The 18,724-nt window shown below is 35.8% G+C and overlaps 1 protein-coding gene across 1 annotated transcript in view; it reads left to right on the top strand.

Moving 5' to 3' along the window:
- The window catches only part of TM9SF3 (transmembrane 9 superfamily protein member 3), a 696,120-nt gene that overhangs the window by 665,477 nt on the left and 11,919 nt on the right, over positions 1 to 18,724 (top strand). The window contains exons 7-9 of the mRNA XM_089100609.1: positions 1,332 to 1,498; positions 3,339 to 3,564; positions 5,151 to 5,359. Coding sequence (XP_088956735.1) covers positions 1,332 to 1,498; positions 3,339 to 3,564; positions 5,151 to 5,359 — 602 coding nt within the window. The remainder of the gene's footprint in view (positions 1 to 1,331; positions 1,499 to 3,338; positions 3,565 to 5,150; positions 5,360 to 18,724) is intronic.

The raw sequence follows: 18,724 nt of genomic DNA, 5'->3' as shown, positions 1-18,724 counted from the left end.
AGCATGTTTGCTTACATGCCATAAGATAGTACTAAAGGACTGACTTTTTGCTCCTTGAAAAGAAAGGCGTGTTTTTTAATCTTTTTCACACAAAAAATTAGTAGTATTTTATATTATTCGGCAAACTTTTTGCATACTTATACCAACAAATTATTCGGCACTGGTGCATTATGCGGGCATCGCTATATACTGTATGTGGAATGTTAGGTTAGGTTAGGCAAACCGACTTTTTGCTTACATTGCCGTACACAACACCTCCAATATTGTCCAATATGCTTCTCATACAAGTATAAAGTCATGGTATGTCCATTTTCGCATCCTTTTGTCTTACACCTTGACAATAACCCCTTACAAAGCCGTATCCAGGGGGGGTTACCCGGTTTGAACCCCCCCCTGAAATTTTTGACCGAGTCGAAAATTAGTAAAACCTAGGTAAAAATTAGTAAAATTAGTCAAAAACTGAGTCAAAAATTAGTAAACCCCCCCCCCCCGAAAAAGTCAAAAATTATTAACCCCCCCCCCAGAAAAAAAATCCTGGATCCGCCCTTGACCCCTTATCCCGTAAAAATTCAACTGCCTCTTTCTGTCTTTGGCAAATCCCAAATTGTAATCTTAACATTCATATTAGATCAATTCCACTCTAACAACTGTTTTAGTACCGGGTATCTCTCTCTCCCGTTTGACTGTAGCATTTTCCGTTTGACATTCCGCATACAGTATACAGCGGTGCCCGCATACTGCACCAGTACCAATTATTCTATACAATTGACAACTTAATTAATTTTTAGCCTTAATGTGCTTTTTAAAATTGAAATTAGGAGATTTGATTGACGAACGATTTTCCGGATAAAATAAAATTAAAGTTGCTTGGCGAAAGAGATTGAAAAAATTGTCTTTCTTTTCAACGAGCGAAGCTTGGTTCCCTGGCACTACCATTCAAATGTGGATTCAAGTCTCTTATTGGCACAGCACTTCCTTGTTTTCGTTTCGGCTTCTGATTACAGTTATGAGCTGTCCAAAAAGACCAAGTGACTCAATCCCTTTAGATAACGTTTCCTTTAACTACCTCAATGCTATCTTTTCCAGTATTAGTATTTAGAGGTCTCTAATTTCAGTCAGCAGACGATTTATGAAAAATATTAAGCAGTATGGTAGGGTAAAATGAATTTCCCCGTGACCAATCTAGATCGGTTTTTTCACACCGGAAAATTGTAGCATTCTAATTTTCAGAAGAAAAAACGTGTACTGTTAGAGAAAAAATTTACGGAGTTATATACAATTATTCCTTGGTTAATAATATAAATGTAACTAATTCTTTCGATTTGTTTCAGGATCACGATTTAGGTGATGAATACGGCTGGAAACAAGTCCATGGTGAGGTATTTAGACCAGCTCAACATGCTACCTTTTTCTCTGCATTAATAGGATGCGGGCTCCATATAACTGCAGTTGTATTTTGCGTTATAATTTTTGCCATTCTCGGAGAACTTTACACAGAGTAAGTTTATTGTTATTTTTATAGCAAAGCAATTATTAAGAAATTCTGACGATATTGTTGCAAACAAATCAACGCTACTTAGTTTATTCTTGAAACTAAAACTATCCCTTGGAGATGACAAGCAAACGGACATGTTAATGCTTAGCTGGATTGCTCACGGTCAAAGTACAATATGGAGATAACTCATGGATAGGAGTATACAGTAATAGTAAAAGAGGAGAAATGCAAACATTTTATCGCAAATTTCATAACGCCAGGCATTTTAGTTGTAGTTTATATAACGAAAAAGATTTGGTTTAGGGAAGTACGTGATTTCTGAGTACTAAAATAATCTTTTAGTGTAATATATTTCAAGTGTATCATTGAAATGCTATAGCTAAGTCAATTTGATTTCAAATGATAGCACATTCTTTTCTCTTCACTATTCCTCGTTTTTTATTTCTTTTTTTGCTGTTATGTACAAGGGTCAAAGTTGTCTGTTTTTGAAGCACTATCCTCCAGGTAAGCTGAATTTTAAGATAAGATATTTATTTTTTTAAATATTATCACAAGCCCCAAAGAGCCGAATTTGAATTTTAGAGTCATGAGAAACAATAGAAGCAAGAAAAAATTAAAAAAAATCACGAGAACTAAAAAACTGGCAAAGAATTGTCTGCTAATATAATTCCACTTGGCCCTTTTGCTGAAGCCCAATAATTAGAATGCTGAAAATCGCTCAATATATACGTATATATATATAATCTTCGTTGATTGAGGCTGTGAATCATCTGTTGCTGCTTAAAGATATGATGCTTTCTGTCTCAGAATGTGCAGTAAGATTTGATGAATATTCAAGGTGGAATTTGTGATTCAGTCGGTTATGATTTTAAACCAAGAAAAGAGTACATTTACGTTTTTGTATTAAAAAAAAGAGAAGTTACGTTAATTAAAAAGCAAATGGCTATTATTAAGTAATCGAGTTCAATTTAGGTACTTCTAATGAAGATTAAATAAATAGTGTCAAATCACGAAAAAGGCCTTGTTTTAGGTCATTCTTTGTCTGTTTGAATGGGTTGGGGCAAGGGGCTTATTGGACAAGTGTCAGCAGACTGATATTATTCCTATTCCCCTTGCTCTTAAAAAAAAAATTATCCTTTGTTTTGGCCTGTTGAATTGATGAGCGTTAAGCAAAATTGACTATCATTGAAGCGGTTTCGAATTTTTAACTTAGTTGAAGTTCAAAAGGAGTATTTTGGAAATATCAACCTTGGTGAATGAAGATATCAAATTATTTGTATCCAAAAATAATTGATTTTGGGTTCTTTCCTACAGAATAGAAAGCCATAAGCTGTGCTCTATTGTCCCATTATTGACCCTGTTGTCGGAGTGCGCTCATCGTGATTGTTACCAAATATGTCAGATTTTGTGAAGCTGAGCGAAGGAATTCTGCTAGTTTATACCTCACCCCCCCCCCCCCCAATTTGTTACATCATCAGAAATTAAACATGCATTCGTTATCTTTATATTATCTATCTCATTATATTAGTTTATTTTATTTTTAAATCTACAGAACAGGTCTTTGTTAACCAAGGCTATGTAAAAATTTTCTTTGTTAACAAATGCTATGCTTAAGTAAAAGCTGGTAAAGCTACGAAAAGAATCGGAAGCCAAAGAAAAATAGCCTAGTACAAGTGTCCATTAATCCTGAACTTTGGGGCTATTAAATTGTTCTTTTTGTCGCTTAATACCCATACACTGGAACAATTTAGAAGAGTGGTATTAGGATATTTGGGCCTTGAAATGATTTAACGCTGAAGCCTTAGTCAGGTTTGTTCATACTTAGCATCTTGTTTCTTTCTAGGCGAGGATCATTACTTTCTACTGCTCTACTTGTCTACGCCTTGGCGTCACCAGTAAGTGGGTATGTTGGAGGAAGTCTTTATTCCCGTATGGGGGGCAAGAAATGGATACGCCAGTATTTAGTTACGGTTATGCTGTTACCAGTATTAATTGGAACTGCTGTGTTCTTCGTCAATTTTTTTGCAATTTATTATCATGCCACTAGAATGCTTCATTTCAAATCAATTGTAAGTTTATTCCTGATCTTTTGTAGAAGCTTTGAATATATATTAAGGCAAAAAATTTAATAGTGGAACTGAATAGAGCTGATTTATGAAAAAAGAGGGGGTAAAGGGGGATCAACAGAATGAAAAAAAAACATTTTAAGATATAAATTATATACAAAAGTAAAAAATTAACTGATTCTCTGTCCTGAGTTATTAATAGTGAATCATAAAAAAAAAACGTAAACCCTGTAGGCCAAATTCAGCAGTGAAAAACGTAATTTATGCTGCACTAAAGAAAAATGACAATAAAGATAAAGATTTGTAAACTATGGGTTTAAAAACAAAAAAATCTACTGCAGTTTTTTTTGCCATGGTTACAGTATAGTGACTAATTTAACCCCCTTGCCATATGTTTTAGAAACCACTTTGTACTAGCAGCTAGTTGGAATGCCTCTCCATACAAAAATACGGATTATTTTACTTACTTAAAGCCTGCTTTACGAGATCAAACTGGACAATGTGCAAAGTTTTGAAGAAAACAGTTCTAAATAGTCTTCCAGTGACTGTTTTTCGGTGGAATCTATTTAGTCGCTTTACAGTTGCGAAAAAGACAAATCAGATTATGTAATTAACAGCAACAGCAAAAAAACAAACAAAACAGAAATAAGAAAAGAAACAGCTTCATTCTTGAACAATTTATTCCCTTGGTTTTAAGGCCTTAAAACTTTACTGATTGAGAGTACTTGGTCAAATTACCCTGTTTCTCTGCTCTGTAGCTCCGTGCAATTAGTGCTACTACTGCTATTACGCACAACCCATTGTACTACCATGCCTCTTGAGGCTAATGGAGCTGCGCACGCTTCTATTTCACGCAACTCTGTTCAGAGACTTATTCTTTACTCCCTTCCATGGATTTCATTCTTTCTTATAGACTCTTCCTATCTCATTATGGGACTTTCTACTTTTCGTTTGGTCCCAGCTGGATTGTTAGAAAGCATGACTTTTGGCAACCTATCATTCTTCATCTAGAAAATCCATCTTTACATTTTTTCCAACCATCTCATTAGCATAGATCCAACCATCTTAGCATTTTTCGTTTCAGCCCTATAAAGTGGGATCGAACCATAATTTTTATTGAATATTCTTATTTATTAGGTTTAATTCTGTACTAGAAGGATATGAACTTCAAGTTGTGTGTCTCATATTTAAGCTGTAACCCTAAGTAAAACATTGGTTCATAAACTGTAATATCCTAAAATCTAGGATTAAAAGAGTTTATAAATACTTATTGAGCAACTTCTCCTTCTTCAGAAACGCGAGATGGAAAACGAACTATTTTCATGATACCTTTCAGAATGAATTATCAGTAAATTTTATTGTTATTATTTTGAAAATCGGAGGGCTATCCTTGTTACCCACTTATCCATCACAATCTCTTCATTCTTTCTTTACATTGTGACATCCGATGGCCAGGAATTATTTTACTCTTTTCTTGTCTTTCAGTTATTTACTCTTGACTCCTCTCCTTCTAATCAATGTTGAATTTCAAAATATGAAATGTGTTTGAATTTAATATAGCCCTGCGTTATGATATATTTTTATTATAGTTATACATGGTTGCTATTGCTCTGTTCATTTTATTTCCGATGACTTTGTTGGGCACTTTAATTGGTCGAAATGTATCTGGAAGACCCAATGCTCCATGTCGTATCAACGCAGTTCCTCGTCCTATACCTGAGAAGAAGTGGTTTATGGAACCAGAAGTTATTATTGCCCTTGGGGGCATTCTTCCTTTTGGATCTATTTTCATTGAAATGTAAGTTCGTTCCAGCACTTAAAACAACCATAATCTCCATTTTTTCCATGGTAATGTCTACTCTCTTTAAGCGAGCATTATATATATATATATATATATATATATATATATATATATATATATATATATATATATATATATATATATATATATATATATATATATATATATATATATATATATATATATATATATATATATGTTGGAACCCTTGGTCCCATTTTTTTCAGATAAATGTCCCTCCCAGATTTATTTCTTTGGGCCCCTTCATTATTTTCCTTCTTTAAGTAATAAATGTTAATTTTCCTATTATTTTTTGACGCCATTTTGGGTCCTCTTAACTGCGTACGTGTTTAATTGACCACGAGGGAAAAAGTGCGCAGTTAGGGAAGTTTGCCTGTATATTAGGAGCCCTGGGATTGGCTGGAAAGATTCATTTACCACCCCTAGTAACCCCCACCGCGTGCTGCGGTTAGCGGGCTGGGAGAATTTGTCCTTTTTCAGTTCAGGTCATTTTTATACAGCGTGAGTGTTAATACAGTAAGAATTTTTCTATGCACCTATTTTACTTTTCAGCTTAGGCCGAGACTAAAGGGTTAATTAGAAAATCTTATCGGTAAACTTTGGCTTTAAATGTGACCATAGACCACCCGATCACGTTAGTATAAAGGAACCGTTGGAGTAATCGCGGATATCCCACTAGTTTGAGGCCAAAGAAGGACCGTTCCCCTCTAGTAAGTGGCATTGCAATTCTTTGCGCCATTTTTGCCTTGAAAAGTGGTGAACCCGCCCAAAGAACCTCCAATAAGTGCTGCCAGCGAGTTAAGGTCCTATCCGTAAATCTGATAATTAAAAGAATTCCGCGCTTTCGAAGAGACAGGGTAATTTAGCCTACAAAAGTAGCCTATTCTAGTTAGAGGCTAAACATAAAAATTGTAAGGAGAAAAATTTTATCTGATCCGTGCCTAGTCGGATAATAATAGATAATAAAATTTACTAATCAATAAATCACGTGAATAAATAACTTGGGAGACAAGGGAGGCAGAGCCCCCCACAGATAATCAACAAATTAAAAGAAAATAATTTTTCACAAAAGGATAAAAAGAAGCATTGATAAAAGGATTTTCATTTGAACGAAAGACGTTAAATAAACCTTAAAATAATGGCGGACAAACGAAGAATGCAGACAAGATCTACCGCGGTAAAACAAAAATTTTATTCAGACACACAATTATATGCGACCCCCGCTGGAAATACCTTAAGAAAAAAACCATCAAATAGAACCACATATCACTCAACAGGTGAAATAGACATTTCTGAGACGTGTGAAGAGTATATTTTGAAACCAAAATCAGCAATAGAGCAATCCCCGGTACGAACCAGAGAAGAAGAGAAAATTATAAAACAAGTGCAGAAAGAATTGCTCGCAGATAGAAAAATCCAAAAAAAAGAAACAGTGGCGATAATACATGAGAAAAATTATCATATGAAAGAACGAGTATAACAAAATAATCTCATCCTTCAAAGAAGGTACAAAAAGTAGGAGAGTTGGGAGGAGAAAAGAAATTTATACAACGATTGGACTCAGAAAACGAGTTAAGAGAATATAATAACAGTGAGGTTCAGAGTAGACCAAGTGGCAGGAGTAGTAGAAGCTCAACTTCCAGTAGGAGCTCGCGAAGGAGTACTCAAATAGATACGACACAACAATTATTAAATTTCATGGAGAAAGAAAGAGAGAAAGATAGACGAGAAAGAGAAAAAAAGGAAGAGGCTGATAGGATAGCCAGAGAAAAAAAGGAAGAGGCAGACAGAGAGGAAAGAAAATACATAATGGAAATTATTGCAAGGAGAAATTACCAAGAGCCTCAGAAATCGTCTACAATAGAGATAATGCAGGCAGTAAACCTTCAACCAATGAAGGAAAATGAAAATGTACATTTATGCATACACAACTTTGAAAAAACGGCGGAATTAAGCGGGTTGCCGAGAGAAAATTGGGTAACAAGAATACAGCCCCTCCTTAACTACAAAGCACAACTTGCATATAAAGTATTACCAATAGAATACTCAAAAGATTTTGAAAGACTAAAGCAAGCCATTTTTGAAAAATTTCCACTCTTCCCCGAGCACTTTCAAAGAAGGTTTAGAAGCGAAAGACAACGAGACAACGAAACATATAATGAATTCGGGTACAAATTAAAAGATATGTGTTTAAAATGGCTAGAGTTAGAAAATTATAGAATGTATGAAGACCCGGAAGAGATAAAAGAAAAATTGACGGAAGTGGTAAATAAATTAGTAATGGAACAATTTTTAGAAAATACCCACAGAGAATTGAAAATATATTTGAAAGAAAAGAACCCAAAAACAAGCGAAGAAATGGCGGAAATGGCAAATAGGTTGGCCCGGATAACAGAAGACTTTGGGAAGACAGACATATTTCAATGTAGAGAGTATAACAAAAATAGGCACTAAAACACCGCACACGGCGAACTAACTGGATATAACTGTAGTATCCCGGGGCAGTTTGCAAGAAGCTGCCCCAGTAAACACGACAAAAATCCAAAAAACATGACCGCCTGGGCCCTGACCCATAGTAAAGAAAAAAAATTACACATTTACAGAGTCACATAAAATATACAGAAAGTTGAACGTAGTAATAGCAATTCATTTCTGCAGTGACCAAACCTATGTGCGAACTGACCGAATTAATAGAACGGGGATAAACCATAAAAATAAGATTACAATTTTATGGTATTATGGAGACAAGCACCCATACACGTCTACTTGGGTAAGGATAGAAATTGCAAAGAATTACGGGATAGTCTAGAGAAGAGCAATAAAAGTAAGGTTAATACCTACTCTAGCAGTTAATGTTTTAGTGGGAGGAGACTTTGGAGATATCGGAAATCTCCTATCGTTAGAAGCGACTTCTTTAACAGAGGACAAATTACAAAATTACACTACGACGGAAAAATATGCTACTTCGTTGACAAGGCGGGAAGGTGAACCGGCCCATAAAACAAATGGGAAGGCTGTGCCACCCTATCGGAAAAACGAAATACTGGATACTCGGGTTCAAAATGTTGATAATCCACAAAAAGAGGATGCTGAAAGAAGAGGAAAACTTCATAGTACCCCATACTACTCGGCAAGGCAGAAACCCTTGCACGGCAGGAACTCTCTGGAAAAAATGAACCTGGAAGACCTGGAAGACCAGAGGAAGATGAACAGTAAATTCAGTGTTTATTTTAATTTAATTTATTTTAATTTGAATGTGCTTGAATTTCCAGCCAATTCAACGGGGATGTGGGCAATTTATCTTAGGAGGGAGATGTTGGAACCCTTGGTCCCAGTTTTGTCAGATAAATGTCCCTCCCAGATTCATTTCTTTGGGCCCCATCATTATTTTCCTTCTTTAAGTAATAAATGTTAATTTTCCTATTATTTTTTGACGCCATTTTGGGTCCTCTTAACTGCGTACGTGTTTAATTGTCCACGAGGGAAAAAGCGCGCAGTTAGGGAGATTGGCCAGTATATTAGGAGCCCTGGGATTGGCTGGAAAGATTCATTTACCACCCCTAGTAACCTCCACCGCGTGCTGCGGTTAGCGGGCTGGGAGAATTTGTTCTTTTTCAGTTCAGTTCATTTTTATACAGCGTGAGTGTTAATACAGTAAGAATTTTTCTATGTACCTATTTTACTTTTCAGCTTAGGCCGAGACTAAAGGGTTAATTAGAAAATCTTATCGGTAAACTTTGGCTTTAAATGTAGCCATAGACCACCCGATCACGTTAATATAAAGGAACCGTTGGAGTAACCGCGGAAATCCCACTAATTTGGGGCCCAAGAGGGATCGTCCCCCTCCAGTAAGTGGCATAGCAACTCTTTGCTCCATTTTTGCCTTTAAAAGTGGTGACACTTTTAAAGGACTTTTTAAATACATATATATATATATATATATATATATATATATATATATATATATATATATATATATATATTATGAGCTATGTGATTTTAGGAATGAGATAAGTATGTAGGAAAAGTAGCTTTCAAAATGTTTGGGTACCAAACTTTGGGTAACCAAAATATTTGGTTAAGCCTCTTTAAGGACTCAAAATTGAATTCGTGAAGGAAACGATTAGTGTATCCAGAAAAACCATTAAAGATGCATCGCGTAATGTGTTCGCCTTCTACCTAGCAAAGTAATCGAAGTGTCTATAAAATTACCATAAATCCAAGATTATTCCTTAACAAATCCAAAGTTGTCTGGAGCCATTTTTGCATGCTATGTGAGGGGAATATAAAATAGCCTGTAATTAAATTATTCTAGGCAAAAAAAAAACTACTAAAAACATATATAAGTAGCATTGTATGCAATGAAAAGCCTTTTTAAGAACAATTTAACATTCATTTCTTAAAGATACATTTGAAAATACGATAATTCATAATTACAAATATAGAGCCTTTTCTAATTTCTTGTCCGTTGAAAGCTATATGCTGGTAGGTTGAATTTAGCTTATATTTGGGTCGACATTTCAGACCAGCTCGTGTTAGATTTGAAGCAAGCACAAATCCTTCAAATTGACTTATTTTAAAACTAAGCTCCAACAAGAGGGTAATTCTAACAAACGAAAAAGTCCAGACGATGTCGGTTTTTTAATTTTAGCTTAATGTCTGGCTAAAAGTAAAATTCTTTGAAGTCTTCCCTGAAAATTTATCTGCAGAAAAAACCTCTTTTGAACAGAGGTTATTTAAAAGAATACCAACCAGTAGTACAGTTTTGCCAGTGCGTAAACAGAAAGCTCTTATTTATTTTTTTGTAAAATATTTGCTGACTAGAAGAATTTTTTAAAATTTTGATCAAAAAGTGAAGTAAACCGAATGTATTTTCCGACAATGACTTTTGATTTAGCGCTATCTAGTTTTACTTGTTGGTAGTCCATACTGATGCAACCTGTTTGAGGAAGGGTAGTCCCTAAATTCTGGTCTTCACTACGAAATTGCAGTCTTAACAAAATTGGTGGGAATTAATAGCTAATTTCCTATTTCCTTTTCTAGTCAGGACGCGATTTGGGGGAAGGAATAGGGGGTTTTTCAGTTCATATCATTAGAAATATTAACAGAAAGGCTTGTTAGATCTCAACCGACCTAATCGGAACCAGTTGACGTCCTTAATATGCATTTTTAGAGTCGGGGACTAATCCAAACTCGATGTGGGAGAAGAAAGGGGTATTTAAATCCTTGTGATAAGCACATCTACCAGAATGGTGGGTAAAAGGTCCAAACTCTGTGGCAAACCGGTTGACATTTTCCCTTGTGTTGCTGCTCTATGATCTATGGGTCAGAGTTGTTGCAGCACTGGATGGGGTCTAGTGGCGGAGATCTAGTTTGTGTCGCTTCGCTGACTGGACAATAGTAACTCTATGTAAATTTTGCTTGTATATTTGTGGTTTTTTACTTTGATTTTAATTTTCAATTTTATTCTTCTGAATAAGTTCTTTTTTTAAAGCTATTTTTTGTTGCATTTTTTTTTCAATCGGAATGAGGGCGCCTTCCTAATCATACAGCTGAAAAAACTATGGTATATTTTTCTTCTATGAATTCTGTTATTCTTTGACTTAGTTCCTTGATTCTAGTTCCGCTCTATCCTAATTTCTTAGTCCGTCTTATTATCTATCTTTGGAATTAAGTTTTCGATGGTTAGTCTGGATTTAGACTTTTTATTAGACTGTTTAGCAAATTAGCTTACTAGCTTATTAGCTATATTTAGCAAAAGATAAGATAAGATAAGATAAGGGTTTATTCCAAAAAAACAACACAACACAAAAAAAACAAATGACCTTCCAAAAGCAAACGCTTGTTCGGAAGTATTAACCCTCTTAAAATTAACACTTATAATAACATACTAAAAAAAAGAGAAAAAGGAGAAAGAAAGAAAAAGAAGAAAAAATGAAAATCTTACACTCACTCGGCTCCTGGTCGCAATAACCAAAAATCAATACTTCACATACTCCAAAACTTCCCGCCGCCATCCCATAAATAATAAATAAACAAAACAAAAAAAATAAAAATATATAGGAAAAACGGGACAAACGGGTTCCGGGCTAACCTGAGAGTGACTCAACTATACCACCCTTTAAACAAATTCATACAAATTCATACCTACGGAGACAAAGGGTTTTAAGGGCCCGACGAAATTCACATAGATTCGCTGAACTTTTTAAAGAAACAGGCAAATTATTCCAGACAACTGGCCCCACATGACCTATTGAAAATATTGATCTAGTACTTGTAGCTTGAGGTGGCCATGTATCTCTAGCATGACGAGTGTGATAATTGTGTACATCATAACTATAAATAAATAAATTTTAAAACATTGAAAAACACTTGTAAACTAAATTAGAAAAATATTCAAGCATATATAACCCTTGACAAGATTTTCGCAGACGCGACTCAGGAATAATATTTAACAGTACATACTGGGATCTAACCGACGTTCTGCGATTATCTCCGGACAACACTCGCAGTGACATACTTTGTATTACACGTAACTGCTGGAAATGCACTGAAAATGCGCTAGATCATATACTCATTCAATATACTAAATACGGGTGAACTAACGAAAAATAAATCAATCTCAAAAACAGAATCCTGGAAAATATTTTTTATCTTTCTCATCATTCCAACATTTCTTGCAATCTTACTACTAATAAAAGAAACATGATTTTAAAAACTAAGGCATTCATCCACAATAACACCAAGGTAACGTATAGGATTTGTACGCTTAATTACATAATTCTCCATTTGCAAATCCACAACCCAAGGGTAAAAATTTGATGATCTACCATACATAATAAAACCTGATTTACTATGGTTTAACAAAAGCTTATTCACTCTCATCCGCTTATCTATACCTAACATACCTCTTCTCATTATCTCTATTAAATCAGATTCAGTCTTTGCTGCGGCAGTAAAATGAGTATCATCTGCCAAACTAGGAATAATCACCCTACAATTAGAATGTGCACTATCTAACAAATCCAAAACAGAAAATCGTAAGTCGTTAATATAAACCAAGAATAAAAGCGGACCTAAAACAGAACCCTGTGGAACACCATAATCAACCATTCTTTCACCAGACCTCACATTAGAAATTTCGACGCACTGGTTCCTACCTCTCAAAAAATTTTCAAATAACTTCAACGCATTTCCTCTAATTTCACAATTTTCTAGCTTCATAATTAAAATTTCATGGTCAACTGAATCAAACGCTTTAACAATATCTAAAAAAATAGACGCCACCTTAAAACCTTGGTCCAAAGCATCATGCACAAACGTCGTCAAAAATAAAACTGCCTGTTCGGTAGACATCCCCTTACGAAAACCGAACTGATTAGAATGGAAAAAGGAAATATTCTCCAAAAACTCAGATACTCTAGAATTAATCAGTTTTTCTATTAGCCTAGAAATAACAGAAAGGAGGAATATCGATCGATAATTATTCACATTTTTTCTATCACCCCCTTTAAATGAAGGTATTACTCTGGCACTTTTAAGACATTCCGGATATATACCACATTTAAAACTAGCATTAATCAGGTACAAAATTTGTTGCGATATCACAGGAAAAATTGACTTGAAAACCTTTGTTGAAATAAAGTCTGACCCGGATGCACTGTTTCGCATACCTTTTACCACATCACACAATTCTTTTTCAGTAACCGGTCGCAAGTAAATAGAAACGTCACTACTTTCAGGCAAAAACTGAGCAAAATCACCATCACTTGCATGCTGCTCAACAGACGACGCTAACCGGCCCCCTACACTAGAAAAGTGCTAACACAAATACTTTGAGTAGCTTGGCGAATATTTTCACCATCAACAAGACTACAAACAATTTCAGGCTTATTTGGTTTAATAACAGAATTTATAACATTCCAAGTCTTTCTCGGGTTACCCTCCGCATTTTAAAAACTATCACTCAGGTAATCTAACTTAGGTTTACGAAATATACTATTCAACTTATTACTATACCCTTTATAAATATTTACGTCGCTAATACTATTATTTAATGCGGACTTTTTATACAATTGCTGTCGCCTAGCTAGAGAAACTAGAATACTCTTCGTAACCCAAGGCTTCTTCGGCGAATCAAAATACTTAAGTTTCTTCCTAACTTGACTACAAGCAACTACCGTATCCTTAATCATCGAATACCAAAGTTTAAATTTATCATTCACATCCATATCATTACTATATAAAAAATCACAATTTTTTCTTCCAAGCTCATTTTTTAACTTCAGTACATTAATAACAGGAAAACAATTTTTCGGTACTTCAGAACGCTCTGATCTTGGCCGGTTCAAAAGAGAAGGAATAGATACCAACAGACCGAAATGATCCGAAACGTCGTTTACAATAACACTCGCCCTACTGTATCCAGTATTTAAGTAAACGTTATCAATCAACGTAGCAGAATAATGGCTCACTCTTGTACATATATAAATAGAAGGCTGTAGTCCATAGCCTAGCATTGTGTTTAGATACTCCCTAGCTCTAAGGTTACTATTCACAGTTCTTAAATCCAAATTAAAATCACCGAAAATAAAACAAGGTATAGTTGAAATTGGTAACTTATCCAATTGCTCTTCTAAAAGTGAGCTAAACTCATCTATATTATACGAAGGGGGTCTATAAACGACAATCATAAAACACTTAAAATTAAGACACTGCAATTCTAACACCATACTTTCAAACACCATTTCTCGATTAACTCTTATATCATCTCTCACCTTAACCTCAAAATCATTACGCACGTAAATTGCTAAGCCGTCATGTTGATGCATCTCTCTATTTTTAATATACGGCTTATAATTACCAATCTCTAACAGAGAAGAACTATGGCTCTTCAACTAAGTCTCCGTTAAAGGTAAAACATGAGGGGTCGATTGCAGACATAACTCATTCAAAAACTGGTATGAACTTCCAATCCCTTGACAATTTAAATGAAAAATACTAAACTCATTTTGACAGCTAATAAAACTCAAATCACACAGAAACTTATAACGGGAATCAGGATTAACCTCATGAAACTCACCCACATCAAAATCTCTGTGAAGTACCCCTCCCCCCAAATCATGTAATTTCATCAAATCACTCTAAAAAAAACCAGCCGCTCCCTACCTAAACTTGACATTCAAAATAATCAATCCAAAGGGATGGAAACAGGAATTTTGGAATGCAAAAGAATAGTAACCTTACCATACCATGAGTGAAACGACCAAGAACTGAGAAAATCCATACCAACAAATCCTGAAAGAAAACAAAAGATAAGAAAACATATAAATAAAATAATAACACAAAAAGAATCGCCAACATAGGGGACATAAATAACAAAAACAATGAATACTTCATAACACACAAAAAAAAAAGAATAAAAAAAAAAAAAGAATAAGTTAATAATAAACGCAACAACCGCTTATTTTAAATTTCATAACTGACACTAAACAATACTCACACGATTACAAACCATCCGTTCACAAGATTACCATAATCTCAAATAGGGACCTATATTAAACTCCTTCTCTACCTTTACCACCGCGTAAACCTCTTCCCCTCATTTGACTGCGCTGATGCGCATTGCTATCACTGCGCGGTGAATTAAGCTCCGGGATTATATCACTAGGGCAAAATTTGGCTCGCGAACCATTAGGACGATCAAAATAAAGAAAAGGTGGAACGGTTTTAGACACCCAAGCTGAAATACCTATATCCTTTAACTTAGCCTTCTTCTCAAAAAGACTTTTTCGTGCCTCCCGGACAGAAAGAGGGGCATCATCACTAATATAAATATCTTTCAGATTCCTCACAGATTTCCCTTTCAAATTCTTGCTAACTTTTAGTAAATCAATTTTCTTTTCCCTGGAAAAAACATTAACTTTGAAAAATTTCTGGTCTTTCATGTTTTGTAGCACTGTAAACTTGGGAACCTCACTTGATTTAAGCCCAGACAGACATACTTGCTTAAGCGCTTGACTAGCGTCCTCTTTACTATCACACGGCAAATTACAAATACTAATGTTACTGTCAGATACCTGGTATTCACACATCATTAACCGATTTGCCAGATCAATATTGTTTTTCCTCAGTGCCATCGCTTCACTCGTGATAACGCTTATCTGCTTTTTTAGGCTATCAGTTTCGCTTTCAATTGATACTACACGGGCTTGAACCTCCGTAACCGATGCGTGAAACTCAAGCTGCGCTTTTTCCACTGATATAACCCTTTGTTCCAGAGATCTCATACGTCCATCAATAGAGTCTAGCTTAGATCCGTTTTCTTTCACGATTGCGAGCATCATAACAAAATCGTCGGACAACTTTAACAATGGTGACTGGGACTCCTCGCTAGAAGTGGTCGAAACATCTAAAACTACTCCAGTTCTTTCAGCTCCAGCACGCTTGACTTCACGCCGACGTCTCATCTTAGAAATAATTAAACAAGAAACGTCTTACTTCACTAGGCAACAAATATTTATCCACTGAGCTGCCAACGTGCATGAAGCGTTAGCCGTTACAAGGGCACGGCAAACGCCAACTTCGAATTCAGCTACAAAAACGACTCCTAACGCCAATCTTTAACTCAGCTCCAAAAACAACTCGAAATTTAGGCCAATAGGTCAGCAACAATTCCTCTTCGGGTTAATGTACAAAATTGATACTAATAATTATAATTTTAACACTCGATCAAAAATCAGAATCACAGTTCAGAATGGTTTATATTCAGAATAAACTTGTAACCGCCACTGGATAAACAAATAAGCGGCTCTCGCGTAACAGGTCTTACTCAATCATAAGACAAAACATTAAAAATGTTAATTTTTTCCAAACTAACCAACTTGGCAATTCAAAAACTAGTCTGTAATAGATCATAATCCATTATTACAATTTGAGTTAAAATGTTCACTCATTCACTTCTATCGAACAAAGACACCTTATTCCATATAAGATTATTAACTCAGATAATAATTTTTTTTTAAATACACAAGTATCCAAAAAATTCAAATTATAAGCAATCTTCAAAATTCAGGTGTGTAACTAAACAGTGACGTCACCAATCCAGTCAAAAAATCCAATCTCCGATATTTAAGTGCATTCAGGTAATTGCGTAAGATTTAATCCTTTACAAAATTGTGTCACTCTTTAATCCTTTATAAAATATATGTGACCTTCACTGGCGGATGCTGAATGAGAACTGAAGGTGACCGAGCTTTAGCAAGCGACACCAGGGGTTCGGTTCCTGGTGTCGCTGGTTATTTGGTTTGGAACTGGGGTCAATGGTGTGAGTTGTGTGACCCTGTAAGCTCAGCCAGAGTCAACCCAGCTCTAATTGGGTACCTGGAGAATATCTGGGGGAAAAATACGGGAAGCGTCGGATGATTTGCCCCCAACCACGCATTGCACTCCCGGCCGAAGGCATTGAAGCAGGAGATTGGTACCTACGCAACGCAGACCTTTGGTCAGCATGCGAAAAGGTTTTAAGTTAAGTTTAAGGTGACCGAGTAAGACTGGAAACTTGGCTTGGTCAAAATTATGAGCACAATCTATAATCTCTGAATAAAAATAATGGTCGTTATTAAACTTTTACGCTATTTATAAAAGGATGTTGTGTCGAGAGAATATACTCCATATAAAGTAAAATTATAAGTTATTTTTAAGAATGTTTATAGTTGTGGAATGGCGTTACGTTGGAACAGATTCTTGTTTTTTTTGTATTTTGTTTTCTTTTTTTCGCATCCGGGTCAGCTTTGTGGGCTTGAGACATTTTAGCCCAATTCAAGACACTGCACCCCGAATCAAACAATAAATATAACTGGAATGATAAGGCTCGACCGACTCGAGCAATTGTCCTTTTTTCCTAATAAATCGTAGGCAGCGCGCTACCGCTGCCTAAGTAAGAACGATGTGGGCACAATGTGTTGTTTCTTTTTTGTTTTTTGTTTTTTCTCCATACCCGGGCACATCGTATCGAAGGAGTCGTCGTAGAAACTTCGGAAAAGGCTCATTCGATTGGAATTTGGAGTGGCTTGTGCCCTTTTTAATCGTCAATAGTGTTTTGAGGGCAAATAGCCCCCCCCCCCACGCCCATCAGGCCCCCAAATACGTCCAATCAAAATTTTGAGACAGCCATTTCGTTCAGCGTAGTTGAATTCCACATAGAAAATATCTTCTTGAGGAGAACCCTCCCCCACAACCCACAGGGCAAGGGTTGTAAGTTATGCCCTGGGGGCATATAAGATTTTTATAGAAGGTGTTGTCGTAGAAACTTCAAAAATGGTTCATTCGATTGGAAATTCAAAGGGCTGGTGCCATTTTTAATAGTCGAAAGTGACTTGAGGGTAACTAGCCCCCTCCCCCCTCACGCCTCTTATTTCCCCAAACACATCCAATAAAAATTTTGAGATAGCCATTTTGTCCAGTGTATATTATTTCCAGATAGAAAATATCTTTTTGAGGAGGAAACTTCCCCACAACCATCAGGGCAAGGATTTTAAGTTATGCCCTGGGGGCATATGAGGTTTTTATAGAAGGCGTTGTCGTAGAAACTTCAAGAAAGGTTCATTTGATTTGAAATTCGAAGGGCTAGTACCCTTTTCTAATAGTCGAAAGTGATTGGAGGGCAACTAGCCCCCCACGCCCATTATTCCCCCAGACATATCTAATCACAATTTGGAGATTTGCCTTTTGTTCAAAGTACTGGGTATCCAGTTAGAATATATGTTTTCGTGGAGGACACTCCCCCATAATTCTCAGGGCAAAGATTTTAAGTTATGCCCTGGGGGCATATGAGGTTTTTATAGAAGGCGTTGTCGTAGAAACTTCAAAACATGCTCCTTCGATTGGAAATTCAAAGCGCTAGTACCCTTTTTAATAGTCGAAAGGGATTGGAGGGCAAATAGCCCCTTCTCCCACACCCATCATTCCCCCAAACACACCCAATCAAAATTTTGAGATAGCCATTTTGTTCAGCGTAGTTGATTTCCACATTTAAAATTTGTTTTTGAGGAGGACACTCACCCAAAATCCTCAAAGTAAGGGTTTTAAGTTATGCCCTGGTGGCATATAAGGTTTTTATAGAAGGTGTTGTCGTAGAAAATTCAAAACAGGCTCATTTGATTGAAAATTCAATGGGCTGGTATCCTTTTTAATAGTCGAAAGTGATTTGAGTGCACCTAGGCCCCCCCCTCCCGCCCTTCATCTCCCCAAACATAGCCAATAAAATTTTTGATATATTCATTGTTTTCTGCGTACTTGATTTCCACTTATAAAATTGTTTTTCGAGGAGGAAACTGCTGC

Source organism: Artemia sp. Qi Xiang Cuo, chromosome 2, assembly GCF_049724085.1.
Source record: "Artemia sp. Qi Xiang Cuo chromosome 2, ASM4972408v1, whole genome shotgun sequence".
Taxonomy (NCBI): domain Eukaryota; kingdom Metazoa; phylum Arthropoda; class Branchiopoda; order Anostraca; family Artemiidae; genus Artemia; species Artemia sp. Qi Xiang Cuo.
This window is presented reverse-complemented; position numbering and strand designations above follow the sequence as displayed.